The 15044-nt window shown below is 34.2% G+C and overlaps 4 protein-coding genes across 8 annotated transcripts; 3 read left to right on the top strand and 1 right to left on the bottom strand.

The window, feature by feature from the left end:
* Positions 1 to 4239: 4239 nt before the first annotated feature.
* Positions 4240 to 6489, bottom strand: LOC18023342. 3 transcript variants are annotated; one of them, XM_024159881.1, is made up of 5 exons: positions 6326 to 6489; positions 5139 to 5295; positions 4830 to 5046; positions 4686 to 4748; positions 4240 to 4591 (listed from the first exon to the last, which is right to left on the bottom strand). In XM_024159881.1, the coding sequence occupies exons 2-5, from the start codon at positions 5249 to 5251 to the stop codon at positions 4454 to 4456; spliced, it is 531 nt and encodes a 176-aa protein (XP_024015649.1). In that variant the 5' UTR covers positions 5252 to 5295; positions 6326 to 6489; the 3' UTR covers positions 4240 to 4453. The 3 variants fall into 3 exon arrangements, with proteins under 3 accessions (XP_024015649.1, XP_024015650.1, XP_006406069.1); XM_024159882.1 differs by having other exon boundaries at positions 5139 to 5291; positions 6326 to 6486; XM_006406006.2 differs by lacking the exon at positions 6326 to 6489 and adding an exon at positions 5551 to 5644.
* Positions 6490 to 6757: 268 nt separating this feature from the next.
* Positions 6758 to 8728, top strand: LOC18023341. 3 transcript variants are annotated; one of them, XM_024159928.1, is made up of 6 exons: positions 6758 to 6837; positions 7215 to 7350; positions 7671 to 7836; positions 8181 to 8279; positions 8374 to 8472; positions 8557 to 8728. In XM_024159928.1, the coding sequence occupies exons 2-6, from the start codon at positions 7232 to 7234 to the stop codon at positions 8725 to 8727; spliced, it is 654 nt and encodes a 217-aa protein (XP_024015696.1). In that variant the 5' UTR covers positions 6758 to 6837; positions 7215 to 7231; the 3' UTR covers position 8728. The 3 variants fall into 3 exon arrangements, with proteins under 3 accessions (XP_024015696.1, XP_024015695.1, XP_006406068.1); XM_024159927.1 differs by lacking the exon at positions 6758 to 6837 and adding an exon at positions 6923 to 7114; XM_006406005.2 differs by lacking the exon at positions 6758 to 6837 and adding an exon at positions 6994 to 7118.
* A 2522-nt stretch (positions 8729 to 11250) lies between these two features.
* On the top strand, positions 11251 to 12641 carry LOC18023340. Its single transcript, XM_024160016.1, has 7 exons — positions 11251 to 11369; positions 11458 to 11539; positions 11645 to 11734; positions 11826 to 11924; positions 12182 to 12286; positions 12365 to 12439; positions 12546 to 12641. The coding sequence occupies exons 1-7, from the start codon at positions 11251 to 11253 to the stop codon at positions 12639 to 12641; spliced, it is 666 nt and encodes a 221-aa protein (XP_024015784.1).
* A 798-nt stretch (positions 12642 to 13439) lies between these two features.
* LOC18023339 (CASP-like protein 5B3) lies at positions 13440 to 14905 on the top strand. The gene is made up of 3 exons (XM_006406003.2): positions 13440 to 13877; positions 14386 to 14518; positions 14592 to 14905. The coding sequence occupies exons 1-3, from the start codon at positions 13747 to 13749 to the stop codon at positions 14784 to 14786; spliced, it is 459 nt and encodes a 152-aa protein (XP_006406066.1). The 5' UTR covers positions 13440 to 13746; the 3' UTR covers positions 14787 to 14905.
* Positions 14906 to 15044: the final 139 nt, after the last annotated feature.

Raw genomic sequence — 15044 nt, 5'->3', positions numbered from 1 at the left:
GCCTTACTCTGTGTAAAACCGTACCCCAAAAGTGCATTCGACAGTTTTGCGAACCAACATCGTGGAGCTTGTTTCAAACCATACAGCGACTTACGCAAACGACATACCATACCCTTCTTAGAAGCACCAAAACCTTGAGGTACCCTCATAAAGACCTCTTCATCCAAATCTCCATGAAGAAACGCATTGTGCACATCCATCTGATGTAGCTCCCAATTTTTCCCAGCGGCAACTTGAAGAACCAATCAAACTGTGATCATCTTTGCTACAGGAGCAAATGTATCAGAATAATCAATCCCTTCTTTTTGACGATTGCCACATGCCATGAGTCGCGCCTTATACCTTTCAATGGAGCCATCTGCATTATACTTAATTGTATAAACCCATTTACACTCAATCACATGCTTACCTGGTGGTAATTGTTCAATCAACCATGTTTGATTTCGTTCTTGGGCCTCAATCTCGAGTCTCATAGCTTCTCTCCATCGCGGATCCTTCATGGCTTCAGCAAAACTTTTCGGCACAACTCCTTCAGTTATACTACACAGAAATGCCTTGTGTGACACAGAGAACCTTTCACAATTCACATAATTCTCAATACCATAATCATTACTCAACTCCTGACTCACAGTGGAAGTATTCATTGTAAATGTCGTATTGCACACATAGTCGCATAGCTTGACAGAAGATTCTTTCTTTCTCATTCCTCGTCCCAAAGTTTCTGTTGATGCAGGCTGTTGCACAGTTTCAGCCTGTGTTACCGATGCAGGTTATGTTACTAAAGCAGGCTGCACATTCTCAGACTGTGTAACCGATGCAGGTTCTGTCACTAAAGCAGGTTGCACAATCTCAGACTGTGTAACCGATGTAGGTTCAGTTTGTGGCGTTGTAATTCCTAAGATATCGCGTATTTCGTTTCCTATAGTCTGTCTTTCTTCTTCTGCAACCTTGTCTGACACAACCTGAGTCTGTGTCATTGTATCTCTTGTGAGAGGTTGTATAATTTCCCTTGTCAAGGCAGGTTCAATATCGTCAACATATAACCTCATTTGATTAGAATTAGAAGGCTCATCCACCTGTGCATTTTTTAGCTCCAAATATGGGAATCGTTCCTCAATAAAAGTGACATCCCGAGAAACAAAGATTTCATGTGTCTCCAAGTCAAATAAGTTCCATCCCGTCTTTGCATAAGGGTATCCCAAAAATACACATTTTCTGCTTCTACTCGCAAATTTATCTCCATGACGTTTCTGATTGTGAGCATACGCTAAACATCCAAAAACTCGTATCTCACTATAAGCAGGAGCTTTTCCAAAGATATTTCATAAGGAATCTTACCATTGTGTAACACAGAAGGCGTACGATTGATTAGATATGCAGCACTCAAAGCACAATAACTCCAAAGTTCTATTGGTAAATTTGCCTGAAACCTCAACGCTCGTGCGACATTCAATATATGTTGATGTTTTTGCTCCACTCTACCATTTTGTTGAGGAGTTCCCACACATGAAGTTTGATGAATTATCCCTGATGTACGAAAATACTCCTTCATACCCATGAATTCACTACCATTATCACTTCGCACAATTTTCACATGTTTCTCAAACTGACGCTGAATGAGAGCAAAGAAATTTACCATTTTTTTTTCTGAACTTGTGTTTTATCAGCAAGAAGAAAAACCCACACAGCTCTAGAATAATCATCCACGATAGTTAAAAAATAAGAGGATCCACACACGCTCTGTGTTCGATATGGCCCCCACAAATCACAATGAATCATCTCAAAGCATTCTTTGCTTTTCTCTGTGCTCACAGGAAATACATTCTGACACTGCTTTGCTCGGAAACAGACATCGCAATCAGAAACACTAACACTCTTTTGATCCACTTCTGGCAATCTCCTAATAACCTTTTCAGAAGCATGTCCCATCCTTTTATGCCAAAGTTCCAAAGACCCCAACTTACTGACCTTCGCCACACTGCAAATATAATCCATGTTTTCTTTCACCCACTGCAATCAGAATTTGCAAAGCAAGATCCTGTATCCGACACATTTGCTTGAAGAACAACACAATGCAATTCATTGCATCAATAATCTGTGACACAGAGATGAGATTGCACTTGAGTTCCTTGACAATAAGCACATGTGTCAAAGTTAACTTCTCCGTCAATGCCACACTTCCTTCTCTATCAGCAACCACAACATTTCCATTAGGCAGACCCACTAAACATGGTGAGACTTTATGCACATCAAACATAACACTTAACGTACCCGTCATATGGTGCGATGCACCACTATCAATAATCCACTCATCTGTATAGGTGTTATCACTCACACGATTTGCTATCTCTAATCTCGAATCAAACCATCGAACAAGCTTATGCCATTGATCTTTCTTGAGCCCTGTCACAGCCTAAGGATCAACATGTGACGCCTCCGTGTGTGACACACGTTTTTCAGTGTGTGACACATGTTCCGTAGGTTTTCCATACTTCTCCAGCCACCAATCTGGATATCTATATACCTGATAACATGATCTCACATCATGACCATACTTCGAACAATAAGAACACTTAACTCCTCGACTCTGAAATCTCATATTTTCTAAAAAAAACAGAGAAATTCTCCAGATTTCTCCACCGAATAAAGAAATCCCAAGCCCTTATGGCTCTACAGAAATCCCGAACCTCGTCGGTCCGAGTTCACCAAAAACAAAAGAGCAAGACCTCTTCGGTTTGCTTTTTCCAATAAACCACAACTTATAAACAAGAATTTGAATCAAGAGCTAGACTAAAACTTTATGTAGCCTTAGGCTCTGATTCAAGAGCTAGACCAAAAATTTATGTAGTCTTAGGCTCTGATACCATGTCAAAGTAATTTGCGGAAGTCCTTTATTCATCAGTCTAAAGGCACATATATATACAAGTACATTAGTCAATCTTAAGTTAGAAACTAGCAATGTGGGACAAATTACTCTAATAATTCTAATAACTAATTATACAAGGCCCAATAAGCCTAATATCTCCTAATATCTCTTAATAATATGGTCAGCAACAAAATGAAATAGGGCTGAAAAAACCTGTACCAGGTGTGGAGATACGACTCATAGCTCGAAGATATCAATTGGGCATTAGGCAAGGGAGAAGAAGACTTCCTACAATCCAAATCCGCAAGCTTGGCCCGAAGAGTAATCTGAAGATCCTTAACCAAGGCCGCTGTCGATTTCGAAGTGGAAGAGTGCAACCTACTATTTCGTTCTTTAGACAGTAAATAGACGATCCCTTGAAAGACCAGAGAGCAAATGCTCTTCAGTTTCCAAGACTGAAAAGAAGACCGGACCCATACGACAATGCCATCCAGAGAAGTTGGGGAGAGATGTCATTCAGCGAAAAGAGAGAACTCCATACCTCAGACGAAAAAAGACAGTTGAAGAATAAGTGATCCCACATTTCCAGGGAAGATCCGCATAAAAACATCAGAATCTATAGTCAAATTCGCTGGAAGATCACGAGGAAGACGAGCGCGCATAAGGGATAATATGGGATGTCTCCGTGAAGAGATATTCCAGGAGCCATGATGACATGCGTCTGCAACACAGGAGAGAAGCGGTATGCCGGTGACTCTTGGACTTATTCGGTCTACCATTTTCTCTGGTTTACGAAATATTTCTATTTAAGTCATTAATTTGATTACGATTGAAATCCAATCTAACATACAGAGATCCAACTATCCACGTAGGATCTATGCAATCATGAAAGTTTACACACACGTACAACACTTTGTGACTAGAAATTGGGAGAAAAGGAGAAACAGCAACTGCATAGGCCAAACCAAAAAAAAAATATTTCTCTGGTGGAGATATGTCATTCTTGAATATCCGGTGAGATAATGAAGAGAAAAACTTTGATATGCATACTCAGGAAGCACGTCATTGGTTGTACAAAGTGTTCAACCTCCACTTTCCTCTTTGGATTAAACTTGCTATATATTTCGATTTTGCCCCCTTTCTTTAGTCTATTGAATTACCGACCCACAAATCTGTTTTGTGCTCAAGGAGACTCAGTAGCATCAAAACCGGGAAAAAGACTCCAATAGTAAAAGCAAACTAGTGTCCTTAAACCCTTAGATCAGCATTGTTTAGTGAAACTGTTCAGTGGCATATCCGCATATATATATTATCTTTTGCAATTTGCTCTCCAATGCTGAAATACTTGAACAACTTTTGTAGCAATTATGGTTCCTAGTTTTGTACGATCCAATGTTTCCCTTTTATAATTGTTGTTCGTGAAGTTACGTTCTTTGTAGTTTAATAATCCAATGATGGAACCAGGAAACACAAGGAAACATTGGATCGAAACTAATATCCATTTCTTAGTATAACAATAAGCCCAAAAAAGGAAATAATAGAATGGGAACTACCAACGTAAGGTAATGAGTTTGTGAAGTTTATATTTTAGTTTGCTTTGGCTTTAGAAGTTGAGGTCTTATCATCTTCTGTCTCCTTCTCCTTGTTCTTCTCTCCCTCCTCGAGGTTGTCGATACTATGCTTCAATCCAATGTAATAGAGCAACGCTCCGATTAACGTCAAGTTCTGCAAATCAATCAAAATCTTCGTTAATTAATATTGTAACTCGGTCATGAGATCAATGTATGAATTTACGCGGTAATTAATAAAGTTAAATAACCTGAGTGAAGTCTTTCAAATTGGTCGGGAAAGGAATCACAGTTGAGAGTATTTGTGTTGCGAGCTTAATCAAGAAAACATGTTTTGAGATCAAGATCTTTTATAGACAAACATTTTCTCAAGATAGAGATTTATGTTTTTTTACCAAGAAGTAAGCTGGGATGGATTGTCCAAAGATGAACCATAAAGCTGCAGCCCCTTTTGCGCCTATAAGCGAAAACTCTAAGAGTCGAACATCGAACGCGACCACTTGCATTCCAGTGTAAAACGTGAGAACCTTAGAGCCATATTTGGTCATCACATTCACTGCTGGTCCGATCGTCTTTTCGAGAGGTCCACCATCGCCAAAATGATCAGCGTAACTAGTAGAGACGTGGACCAAACGTGAAGTTAATTAAGATCAAGCCTTCCTTGAAGACAACCAAATCGAATAATTACTTAATAAAATTCTTACTCTTGAAATGCAGATATGAGAAAAACAGAGGCAAATGTCAATCTCCCGAAGAAAGCTATGGCTGGCATTGACTTTTTTAAGGTTGTGCACATCATGTTCTTGACGTTCGACATACTCGAATTGTGTTCTTGATGTCAATGTTAGCTATAAAACCTGACTAAGATAGTTGTAAGAACAGAAAAAAAAATTCATATCAGCACAGAGAAATCAAGAATACACAAGAATCTTGATGAGAATCATTAATCAAGCCAAGAGCTCTGATCTACAAACAAACTAAATTTATTTTCTGAAAAAGCATTACAGTAACATTTTTTTGTATAACTTGTTGTTTTTTCACTGTAAGAACTAATCAAAAACAAGAATTCGGATGTTGATTAGAATTCGGATGTTGATTAGGGGCAACGATACTTACTTGTTTGAAAAGTAAAGCTTTGGTGAATCCGTAGCATATGAAATGAAAATATGTGCTTTAAGATGGATAAAAGAGAGAAATCTAATTGAGGCATCCATTGACGAGGAAGAAGTTGTTCATAATAAAATGATTTAAAATGTATATATTTTAAGAGAAGATGAGAATCATGCTTTGGGTATTTTTTAAGTCAACATTTACGAAAAAGCTATTAATTAAAATAATAATATAATAGAGAGATGTGCATTGCATAACCCAAGTTCATGAGAATGATACCACTCTTTAATAAAATAGTGACATTATTGGTTAAATTGGCTCCAGTGGCGTTCCCATGATAAATTGACAACTAATTAATTGCCCCCATATAATCCCTACGTGGTAGGGCTTTGAATATAAAACAATTACCAGAGTGATTACAGCTAATCATCATAAGAAAAAGTAAAATCCCTATAGGAAATTTTGTTTGATCAATTCAAAACCAATTATGGAGGAACACAATATGCCAATTACCCATCTCCAATGAGTATCTATGAACATATTAATAATTATAAAATAAGTATGGTTATGTCTTAGTTGCCTTGCTGTCATAATTTTATGAATAAGTTTAATTAGAATATGCAAAGTAGTGATAAGGTGATATTATTGTAATCATGTGTTTAACGTGGCCTCCGACTTCTTACCAAATTACATTAAACTAAACAAAAGGCATTATCAAAATAGGTTACAGTTACGATCAATAATTTCTCTACGATTTCACAAGGAATGGATGATTTTTTACCGTCAGTGTTCTTCTTCCTTGATTATTGACTCTTCTTCGTCACCAAAGTAAAATACACATCTCTATACCTTTTTATTTTCTATCTACCTTTTCCTTTTTTTTCACCAAACCCTTCTACGAGAGCTTCTCTCTCCATCTTACTTTTCCTTTTAAGTTTTATCAGTTCTTCTGTTCTTGTATCACCTTGAGATAGATTTAACGATTTGGCTTTTGCTGTAAAATTTGTTAACATGTGTCCATGGCATTGCATGTTTTATAGACAAGTGTCCAATGCCTAAGCCAATTGTCAAGAGCTTTTAGAGCCACTTTTTTGTCCGTGTTTAAATTGGACTGAGTATGTTTTTATTTGTTTGTTTGTTTCTTCTACATAATTGGAATAATTATGTTGGCATCTAAACCTAAATAATTTATATTTCCCGATGAAAATGTTACGGAATTACTGGCAATGACATTTGCTATGCACATATCACCTCTCCAATATTCTTCATCTACATTATCTAATAATTCCCAAAGTAAATTTTTTTCACTTTGAAGATTCTTTTTGTAACACATGATTACAATAATATCATTACTTTGAAGTTTCACATTTTTTTTTCTAATCTTGATGCAATAAATCAAATTTTCTTTAAGCTAAAAAAAGAAAAAACGCTTAGAACGTGCAAAGTTCACCCACATATTTGTTTCAAGAAGAATGATTCGAAGACCGATCGAGTTGCGGTTTCTCTTGTGATTTGTGAATTTCTCAATTTTTTTCATTTCTTCTTCATTGCTTTCTCTATTTGGCATAGCGTAAGTACGACTTTCTTTCTGAACGCACAATCTTCAAAAGTTTAGAACTTTATTTCCATCTGAATCATCATCATCGTTTCCCTCTGGCTTATTTTTATAGGATAAAGAGAATCAGAAATGGATTTTGTGCAGAGAAAAGTGAACAATTTAGGAAGAAAAGTTGCTACTTTCCCCCATGTCGAAACTATTGGAAGAGCTCTTTTTGCCTCCTCCTTCTTCCTCTCTGCTTGGCATGAGTAAGACCCATCAACCACTTCCTCTGTTTTCCTCTTAATTACCTTTTTCTTTTAATATCCTCATCATCATTATCTTTACATGGAATTCAAATAGATACATGATCAGATTGATTTCTTGAATTCATAGAAACATTGGAAAATTGTTTGACATTGAATGATTGTAAGTAACTTTTAAATTTCATGAGTTCCTGTGGATTGGTCCATTGTCTATGTCCCATCTCATTTCTGATTCCTGACTGTTTCAATTACTCCTCTGTTTTAGCAAGGAGGCTCTTGAAACTCCTCTGTTTATTTGTTTTGTTTTTTTATGTTATATTTAGTTACATGGAGCTCAGATCTAATTGGGAAGGACCAGCTGATTACTGGAGACCGAAGTTTGGCTATTCAGGAGACCAAATTAAGCATCTTATGGCAGTTAGTATCATAGTAAAGACCCTTGGTGGACTTATCTTCATCTATGGCAGCTTCTTTGGAGCATTTTTATTGGTACTAACTCCAAATTTGCTCTTATTAACTTAGTGGAATCTAGTTAATTGTAAGATAGTTCATGTAGTCTAAGAATCTCCAAATACAATGGAGCCTTTTATGAATCGGTGAGCTTTACCAAAACTATCGAAACAAGTCTATAATATTAATCAGTCAAAACTATTTTAAAGAAAGCTTGAAAACCCTAACTAACTTTAATTAGAACAAGATAACTACTTAAATATATGAAATAATTAAACTAGGAATATTATGTAGTTCTTTTTATTTTGAGCTGCATCACTTGTAGTTATAGCTTGATCTCTTGGTTTCATGCCAAGTCAATCTGTTTCCTTGTGGTTATATAGCTTCTACACCAAGGCATTGCTACAATGATACATCATGATTTCTACAACCATCGTATCGACACTGTAGAATTTGGACTGCTTTATCTCAAATTCAAAACGGTAATAACAAGATATATTTCTTCCTTTTCAGCCACTAAGGTTTCTTACAAATCTCAATGTTTTTCCTATATTGTCTCTGGTTTTGTTTGTTTAGATCCTGAACGAAACTGTGTCGTACGATGCCGCACACAATTTCTACAAGTCAAATTTTGACGAGCAGCAAATTGAGCAAGTCATATCAAAATTCCGTGAGGTGCTTTCTTGAGGCCAACGTATGATAAGTTTAGATTTCTTGATCTTTGCGATGACCTGACCGAGTATTATGTGTTTTGTGTAGCTTGCGGACCACGCAGTTACAAGTCCGGCCTTGTTCGGACATAACGAGTTTTTTCGACAGCTCTTAAGCTTCCTCAAGGCACTGGCCGTAGTAGGAGCATTGCTCTTTTTCTTGACTATGAAGCACAAACTCAACAAAGCCAAGAAGGAATCCAAGGTTAAAACTGACTGAAACTAAGCCCGTTTATATATATTACATTTTCTTTACAGATTTCAATGTCATTCCCTTTATCTTTATGTATTAATCTTATATCGAATTCGAATAATCTTTTGGCTAAGGAACAACCATTACCTCTCTCTCCCTCTCTCTCTATTCCATGTTGTTTAATTACTTCAGTCGTGAGTCGTGACTAATGGTGCTATAATAATTCATGATTCGTGAAGAAGAGCAGTGCCAAATCTAGCAATTCTAGCGTATTTGGTGATCGAGTATGTGCATGAGGTTAACCAATCTAAATATTCACAAAAGAAATGAAGCTTCATCGCCAATCTCTTGCTCACAACCTATTGTTCTATTCCACAAGTTGTATGGCAAAAGCCTTATCGCCAACCTCTTCCTTATTAGTAAGACCCAAAAAAAAAAAAAAGAATCAAAGCCCTGTGATTTAAATTCATTGCAAAAAGCTTATTTGACATTTAAAACTAGCCCTGTTCACACCTAGCGAGTTTAACACATCGATTATGAGGTTCATTAAGGTCTTGATAACCAAACAACAATTGTTAAAATTACGAAAACAAAAAATAGTCAGAAACTGAAACTGTTTGTCTTTTTTTGTTTTTCTCTCAGGGCTTTGGAATAGTAGTAGCTTCATTGGTGTATTTCATTGCAATTAAGTATGAGATGCTGAAGAATACGTCCAAGAAGTCCAAAACTAATTGAGCCAATCTGGCTTCTTCACTTATGTCTCAAACAAACAATGGATCTCTCTATGTTTTTTTTTTTGTTATAAATAAATAGTAAGCATATTTGATTATGGTGTTGTATTTTCATCTCCCGAACAAGTTCAAATGTCTCAGATCAATTGATTAGCTAATTGTGTTTACTGTTATTTTTCTTTTTCTTTCAAATCTGTTTTGTTCTTAAAATTTAAGTCTCTCCTTTTTGATTTCACACGAGTTCAATAATTAGTTATGTTAAAATTTCTCTAATTTATAAATAATTGGTCATATGTTTAGCAAAAATAGGGACTGAATTTATAAGATCACTTTAGTTTTTCTATATTTAAATTAATTTTGTTTTATAACAGAATAGCTGCAAAGAGATATTATAGTGATGTTTTTCACTACAATGATCTAATCATTTTACTTTTGAAATTTTTTTATTTAAATTTGGACTTTTTTGTTTGGTTTGCCAATAAAGTTGGACATATTCTGGCTGAGCAATAAACTAGTAAAAATAGTTCAACTACATTATAACTTAAAATATTAGAAATTTAAGAAAAATTGATTTTATTCTGATTTTATAATATGTTTAATTACTGATTAATGATTATAGATAGAGATGTCAAACCAAACTAATCTGTTTATTTAATCTGTTTTAATTTTTTTTTAAACTGTTTTGACTAGTCCAGAAAAATATATAATCTTGAATACATAACTTTAATATACATCGTTTAATGATTCTAGTTTTTATAGTCAGTCCATAAATTTTTACAAAAATTAATTTTTTGTGTCTAACTATTTATATATTAAATTTTTTTTTTAATTTTTTATATATTTTCAAATAGAATATAATAAATTATAATAAAAAATATTATAACTTTTTTAATAGATATATATTTTTTTAATATATATATATAGATTGCTATTATTTTTAAATATATATATATATAATAATTAAGAAACTAAATAAGAAATAACCTCTTTAATGAAAAATATATACTTTCCAAATTTTTTATATAATCTTAAAAAATAATTATATCTTTTTTTATTTCAATTATATTTTATTATTTATAATGACATTTCATATAATAACTTACACATTTAAGTTTATTTTTAAAAACTTCTACTTAAATAATAGTTTAGAGATTCATATCCCTTGTCATTTTAAACGTTATTAGATTTTGGTTTAGGCTTGAGAAGAATGTGAGTTCTGGTCGTTTTTTAAGGCAAGTCCACTTTGATGGAAACTAAATTAGCATTCACATACCTATAAATTTTCCGTTTAAAAAGAATTAACGTCCAAGTCTTAATTTATTATTTATGTTCCTCTAAGATAGAAACTAAGTACCTTCATAATTTTGATATACAGTCTTTGCCTTCACATACATTTTTATTTTATATCGAGAGATCTCAAGCTACTCTCCAAAATCTATGAAACACCAAAATTATTGATATTTAAGACATTTACAGCAATTAACTATAATAATCGTTGTGGAAAAACTCAAAAATTTTGCTCACCCAAATTCCATAATGAGTTATTCAATTATTAGATCACCAATTTGTTTTCACATATTACTTTACCAGAAGTCAGCTTTTATATTAGAAGTGTCATAGATTCTTAAACGATATGTCATTTTAATTAATTCTGACCTAAAGATTAACCATTTTCTAATAGTTGATTATTATTCTTCCTCCTTCTATAAAAAGGTCGTGTCTTTGGTGATTCAAGCACTTCACTTTCTTTTCCGTCTCTTACATTTATATATACAGACATCGTTATACGGTCAATAAATCTTGCGTAGTTCAAAAAATTATGGACAAACCCCAAAAAAAGGTGGTTGCATATGAGGAAAATACTCAGAAAATGTCGTATCTTATGCACGCCGGTCGACTTGTTTTCGCATTTGCGTTCATCTTATCTGCATGGAGAGAGTAAGTACTAATCAAAATACTATATTTAAATTGAAATATATTAATTTTGTTTCCTCAAGCTCTTTCATGGTTTATTCTGTCCCCTAAGCTATCATGGAATATTAATCAGTCTTAATGGTGGAGTAGCGGTCGAGGCCCTAAGACCAAAACTTGGTTTCTTTGAAAACCAGGTGATCATTTATTATACGAAAGTGTGAAATGAAACAGAAAGAAGAACATTAACCAATTTAATATATACGTTATGATTGATATGTGTGAGATTTTATTTTTTGTAGGCAAAGTACATTGTTAGTCTTGGTATAGTGATGAAGGTATTAGGGGGGATCTTGTTCATCTTCAACACTTACCTCGGAGCTTTTCTCTTGGTATATTAAGTTACCTGATTATCTCATTAAAGTATACTAAAATAATAAAATTCAAATAAATAACCAAATTCACTAAATGGTTTGATCTTAGCTTATATATCAAGTAATACTGAGCCCCCTCTTGTACGATTTCTACAATCGCGATTATGATAGAGATAATTTCAGCCTCTTCCACACAAAATTCAAAGCGGTAAGTACCTCGATTCCAATAGTCATTTGTAAATCAACATACATATATATGTATAGTTTTTTCATATATATATATATAGTTGGTATGGGTAATATATATAAATAATGTCGGTTAATTTAGAAATTTGCAAGGTATATATGTATTTGCTCAAGACTTTCGAGTCTCGGCAAAAGAAAAGAGAACCCATGATATTATTACTCGAATTCGAACCCAACGGATATACTTAACAATAACACTATAGTGAAATGTATGATTAGTTTGTGAACGAGACAGTATCAGCAGATGATGGAGTGGCCATGAGCTTATATAAATCAATGGTTAACAAAGAGTTGCGCCAAAGAATTTTCGTTCAATTATATGAGGTACATACTCAAAATGATTTATACATAATATATATTATGTCGACACTGTTACATATTCTTCTTGGTTATGTATTACAGATTGCAAGACTAGCCATCTCGAATCCTCTGTTCACACCTAGCGAGTTTAACACATCGTTTATGAGGTTCATTAAGGTCTTGATAACTAAAAACCAATTGTTAACATTACGAAAACATAAATTCATCAAACAAGAAATAGTCAGAAACTGAAACTGTTTGTGCCTTTTTTTGTTCTTCTCAGGTCATTGGAATAGTAGGTTCGTTGGTGTATTTCATTGCAATGAAATATAAGTATGAGATGCTGAAGAAAATGTCCAAGAAGTCCAAAACTAATTGAGCCAATCTGGCTTCTTCACTTGTGTCTTTTTTTTTTTGTCAACTCAAACAAACAATGGATCTCTATGTGTTTTTTTTTGTTATAAATAAATAGTAAGCATTTGATCATTATGATGTTGTATTTTCGTCTCCCAAACAAGTTCAAATTGCTCAAGATCAATCGATTAGCTTATTGTGTTTTCTGTTATTAATTATTCTTCTTCTTTCAAATTGCTCTTAAATCTTAATAATACATTATTGATTAAAAACTATTCTTCTAGTCGATTTCGCACGGGTTCAAAACCTAAAAATTTCTCTAATTATTAAATAATTGGTCAATAGAACTGAATTTACAAGATTACTTTAGTTTTTATATGTTTGGATTCTGATTTATAACAGAAGAGCTGCAAATATGATATTATAGTGATGTTTTTCACCGCAGTGATCTAATCATTTTAGTTTTGAAATATTTATTTAAAGTTGGACTTTTTTTGTTTGGTTTGCCAATAAAGTTGGACATATTCTGGCTGAGTAATTAACTAGTAAAAAATAGTTCAACTACATTATAAAAAAAACAAACCAATAATAAACAACATAAAAGGCCAAAACCCTGATCAAAAAATTAATTGAATCCAGATTAATAAAAGTAATAATTTCCCAATGGAAAAAAGTGAACTTCCAACAATGCGAAAGCTCAAAGATGAATAAACAAACACACAGAAATTTGTCCATCACTTTCGCCATTAGCTATTTTATTGTTTTATAATTTTTTCCACTTTTCCAATAAACAAAGACACAAAACTCAAAAATGCGCATTTGTTCTTCTTCGCCATCCTCTCTCCTCCTCTCTATGTGCTCTTTTTCTGTTGAAGAGGAAAACAATAACTCTTCAAAAAAGTCTTCAATCCCCATATTTTACTCCTCTGATTCCTCAATCTCGTACACTGATAACCGCAAAAAATTTCAGCTTTTTGTCTTCTCACCGGAAAAATCGCCTGAGCTTTCCAGAAATTTGGGATTTTTGCGGCCGGATTCTGAGTTTTCCTCGGAGAAGTAATCAAAGACTATAATTTGACGATTAGGGTCTGTCTTGATTTTGGGGATTTTTGAGGTGACTTGGAAGAGAAATGATAGATATCCCTGGAACACCAGGGACTTTGACTGGTCTGCTCTTGAGAATTTCGCAGTGTGTTTTTGCTGCTGGCTCGATTTCTTACATGGTTACTTCTGGTGGATTCTTCAGCTTCACTGCTTTCTGGTAAAACTCCACTCTTTTGTCGTTTTGATCAAGCTCGGCACTGAGTTCTTGAATAGTGTGGTTTTGAGATTTAGGTAGGATCGTACAGATCCAATCCGTAGATAAAGTTACTTTCAGAATCCTACCTAACTCTTCTTTACCTGTGGATTTAGTATTAGGAGTCTGATGTTTGGTACCTCCAAGATCTTGTTCTAGACAAGTGTGGCTTGATTTCGTATTGCTTCATGGATATTGTATTCATCTAGATGACTGTAGCTATTATGTTTCAAACATCAAGACGCTAGATTTTACGAAACTGGAGTACTGGACTAGATAAATCGAAAGCCCTGCTTGGTTCTTTTGTTATTTGAAGTTCAAGAAAATCTTGAAAACGTATAAAGAATCATCAAAGTTTGATCTCTCTCAGATGTAAACATCTGATTTTGGAATCGTTGATTCTGATACGATCTAGCATTCTCAAGCGTATGTAGTGGAGAAAGATATGAACTTTTTGCTTATTTTGTTGCAGCTACTTAATTGCAGCAATGGGTTTGCAGCTCATATGGAGTTTCGGTCTAGCGATACTAGACACCTTCGCATTAGTGAGAAAGAAAACGCTTCTTAGCCCTGTTTTAGTCAGTCTCTTTGTAGTTGGAGATTGGGTAAGTGTCTCTCTTTCTCTCTGTTAACACAAGAAATAATCAAAACTTTGAACGATCTTGCTGTTTTTTTTAGGTAACAGCGACTTTGTCACTAGCGGGAGCATCGTCCTCTGCAGGAATCAATGTGTTATACTTTGGGGATTTAGGAAGCTGCAGTTTTGAAAGAGAGTGTTGGAGGTATCAACTCTCTGTTGCCTTAGCTTTCCTTTGTTGGATCACCATCGCCATTTCTTCACTTACCACACTTTGGTTACTTGCTTCTGGGTGATTATACAAGAAAAGAAAGGTTCAACACTCTTGTACAATTTCCATATATATACTCTTTACACAAACTCATTTTGAGATTTTTGGATTCTTTACTTTGTTAATAGAAACGATTACACCATTTTTTTTATAATTCTCAGTGTATACTGAAATTACTGTCACAGCTCTTTTGTTAGAAAATGATTGTAAATTGATGTTATAAATTAACAGATTTTTAGATTGAGCACTTTTGTCTATTGTTGTAATTATGGACAATGGTACT

Source organism: Eutrema salsugineum, unplaced genomic scaffold (assembly GCF_000478725.1).
Source record: "Eutrema salsugineum unplaced genomic scaffold, Eutsalg1_0 scaffold_13, whole genome shotgun sequence".
NCBI lineage: Eukaryota > Viridiplantae > Streptophyta > Magnoliopsida > Brassicales > Brassicaceae > Eutrema > Eutrema salsugineum.
This window is presented reverse-complemented; position numbering and strand designations above follow the sequence as displayed.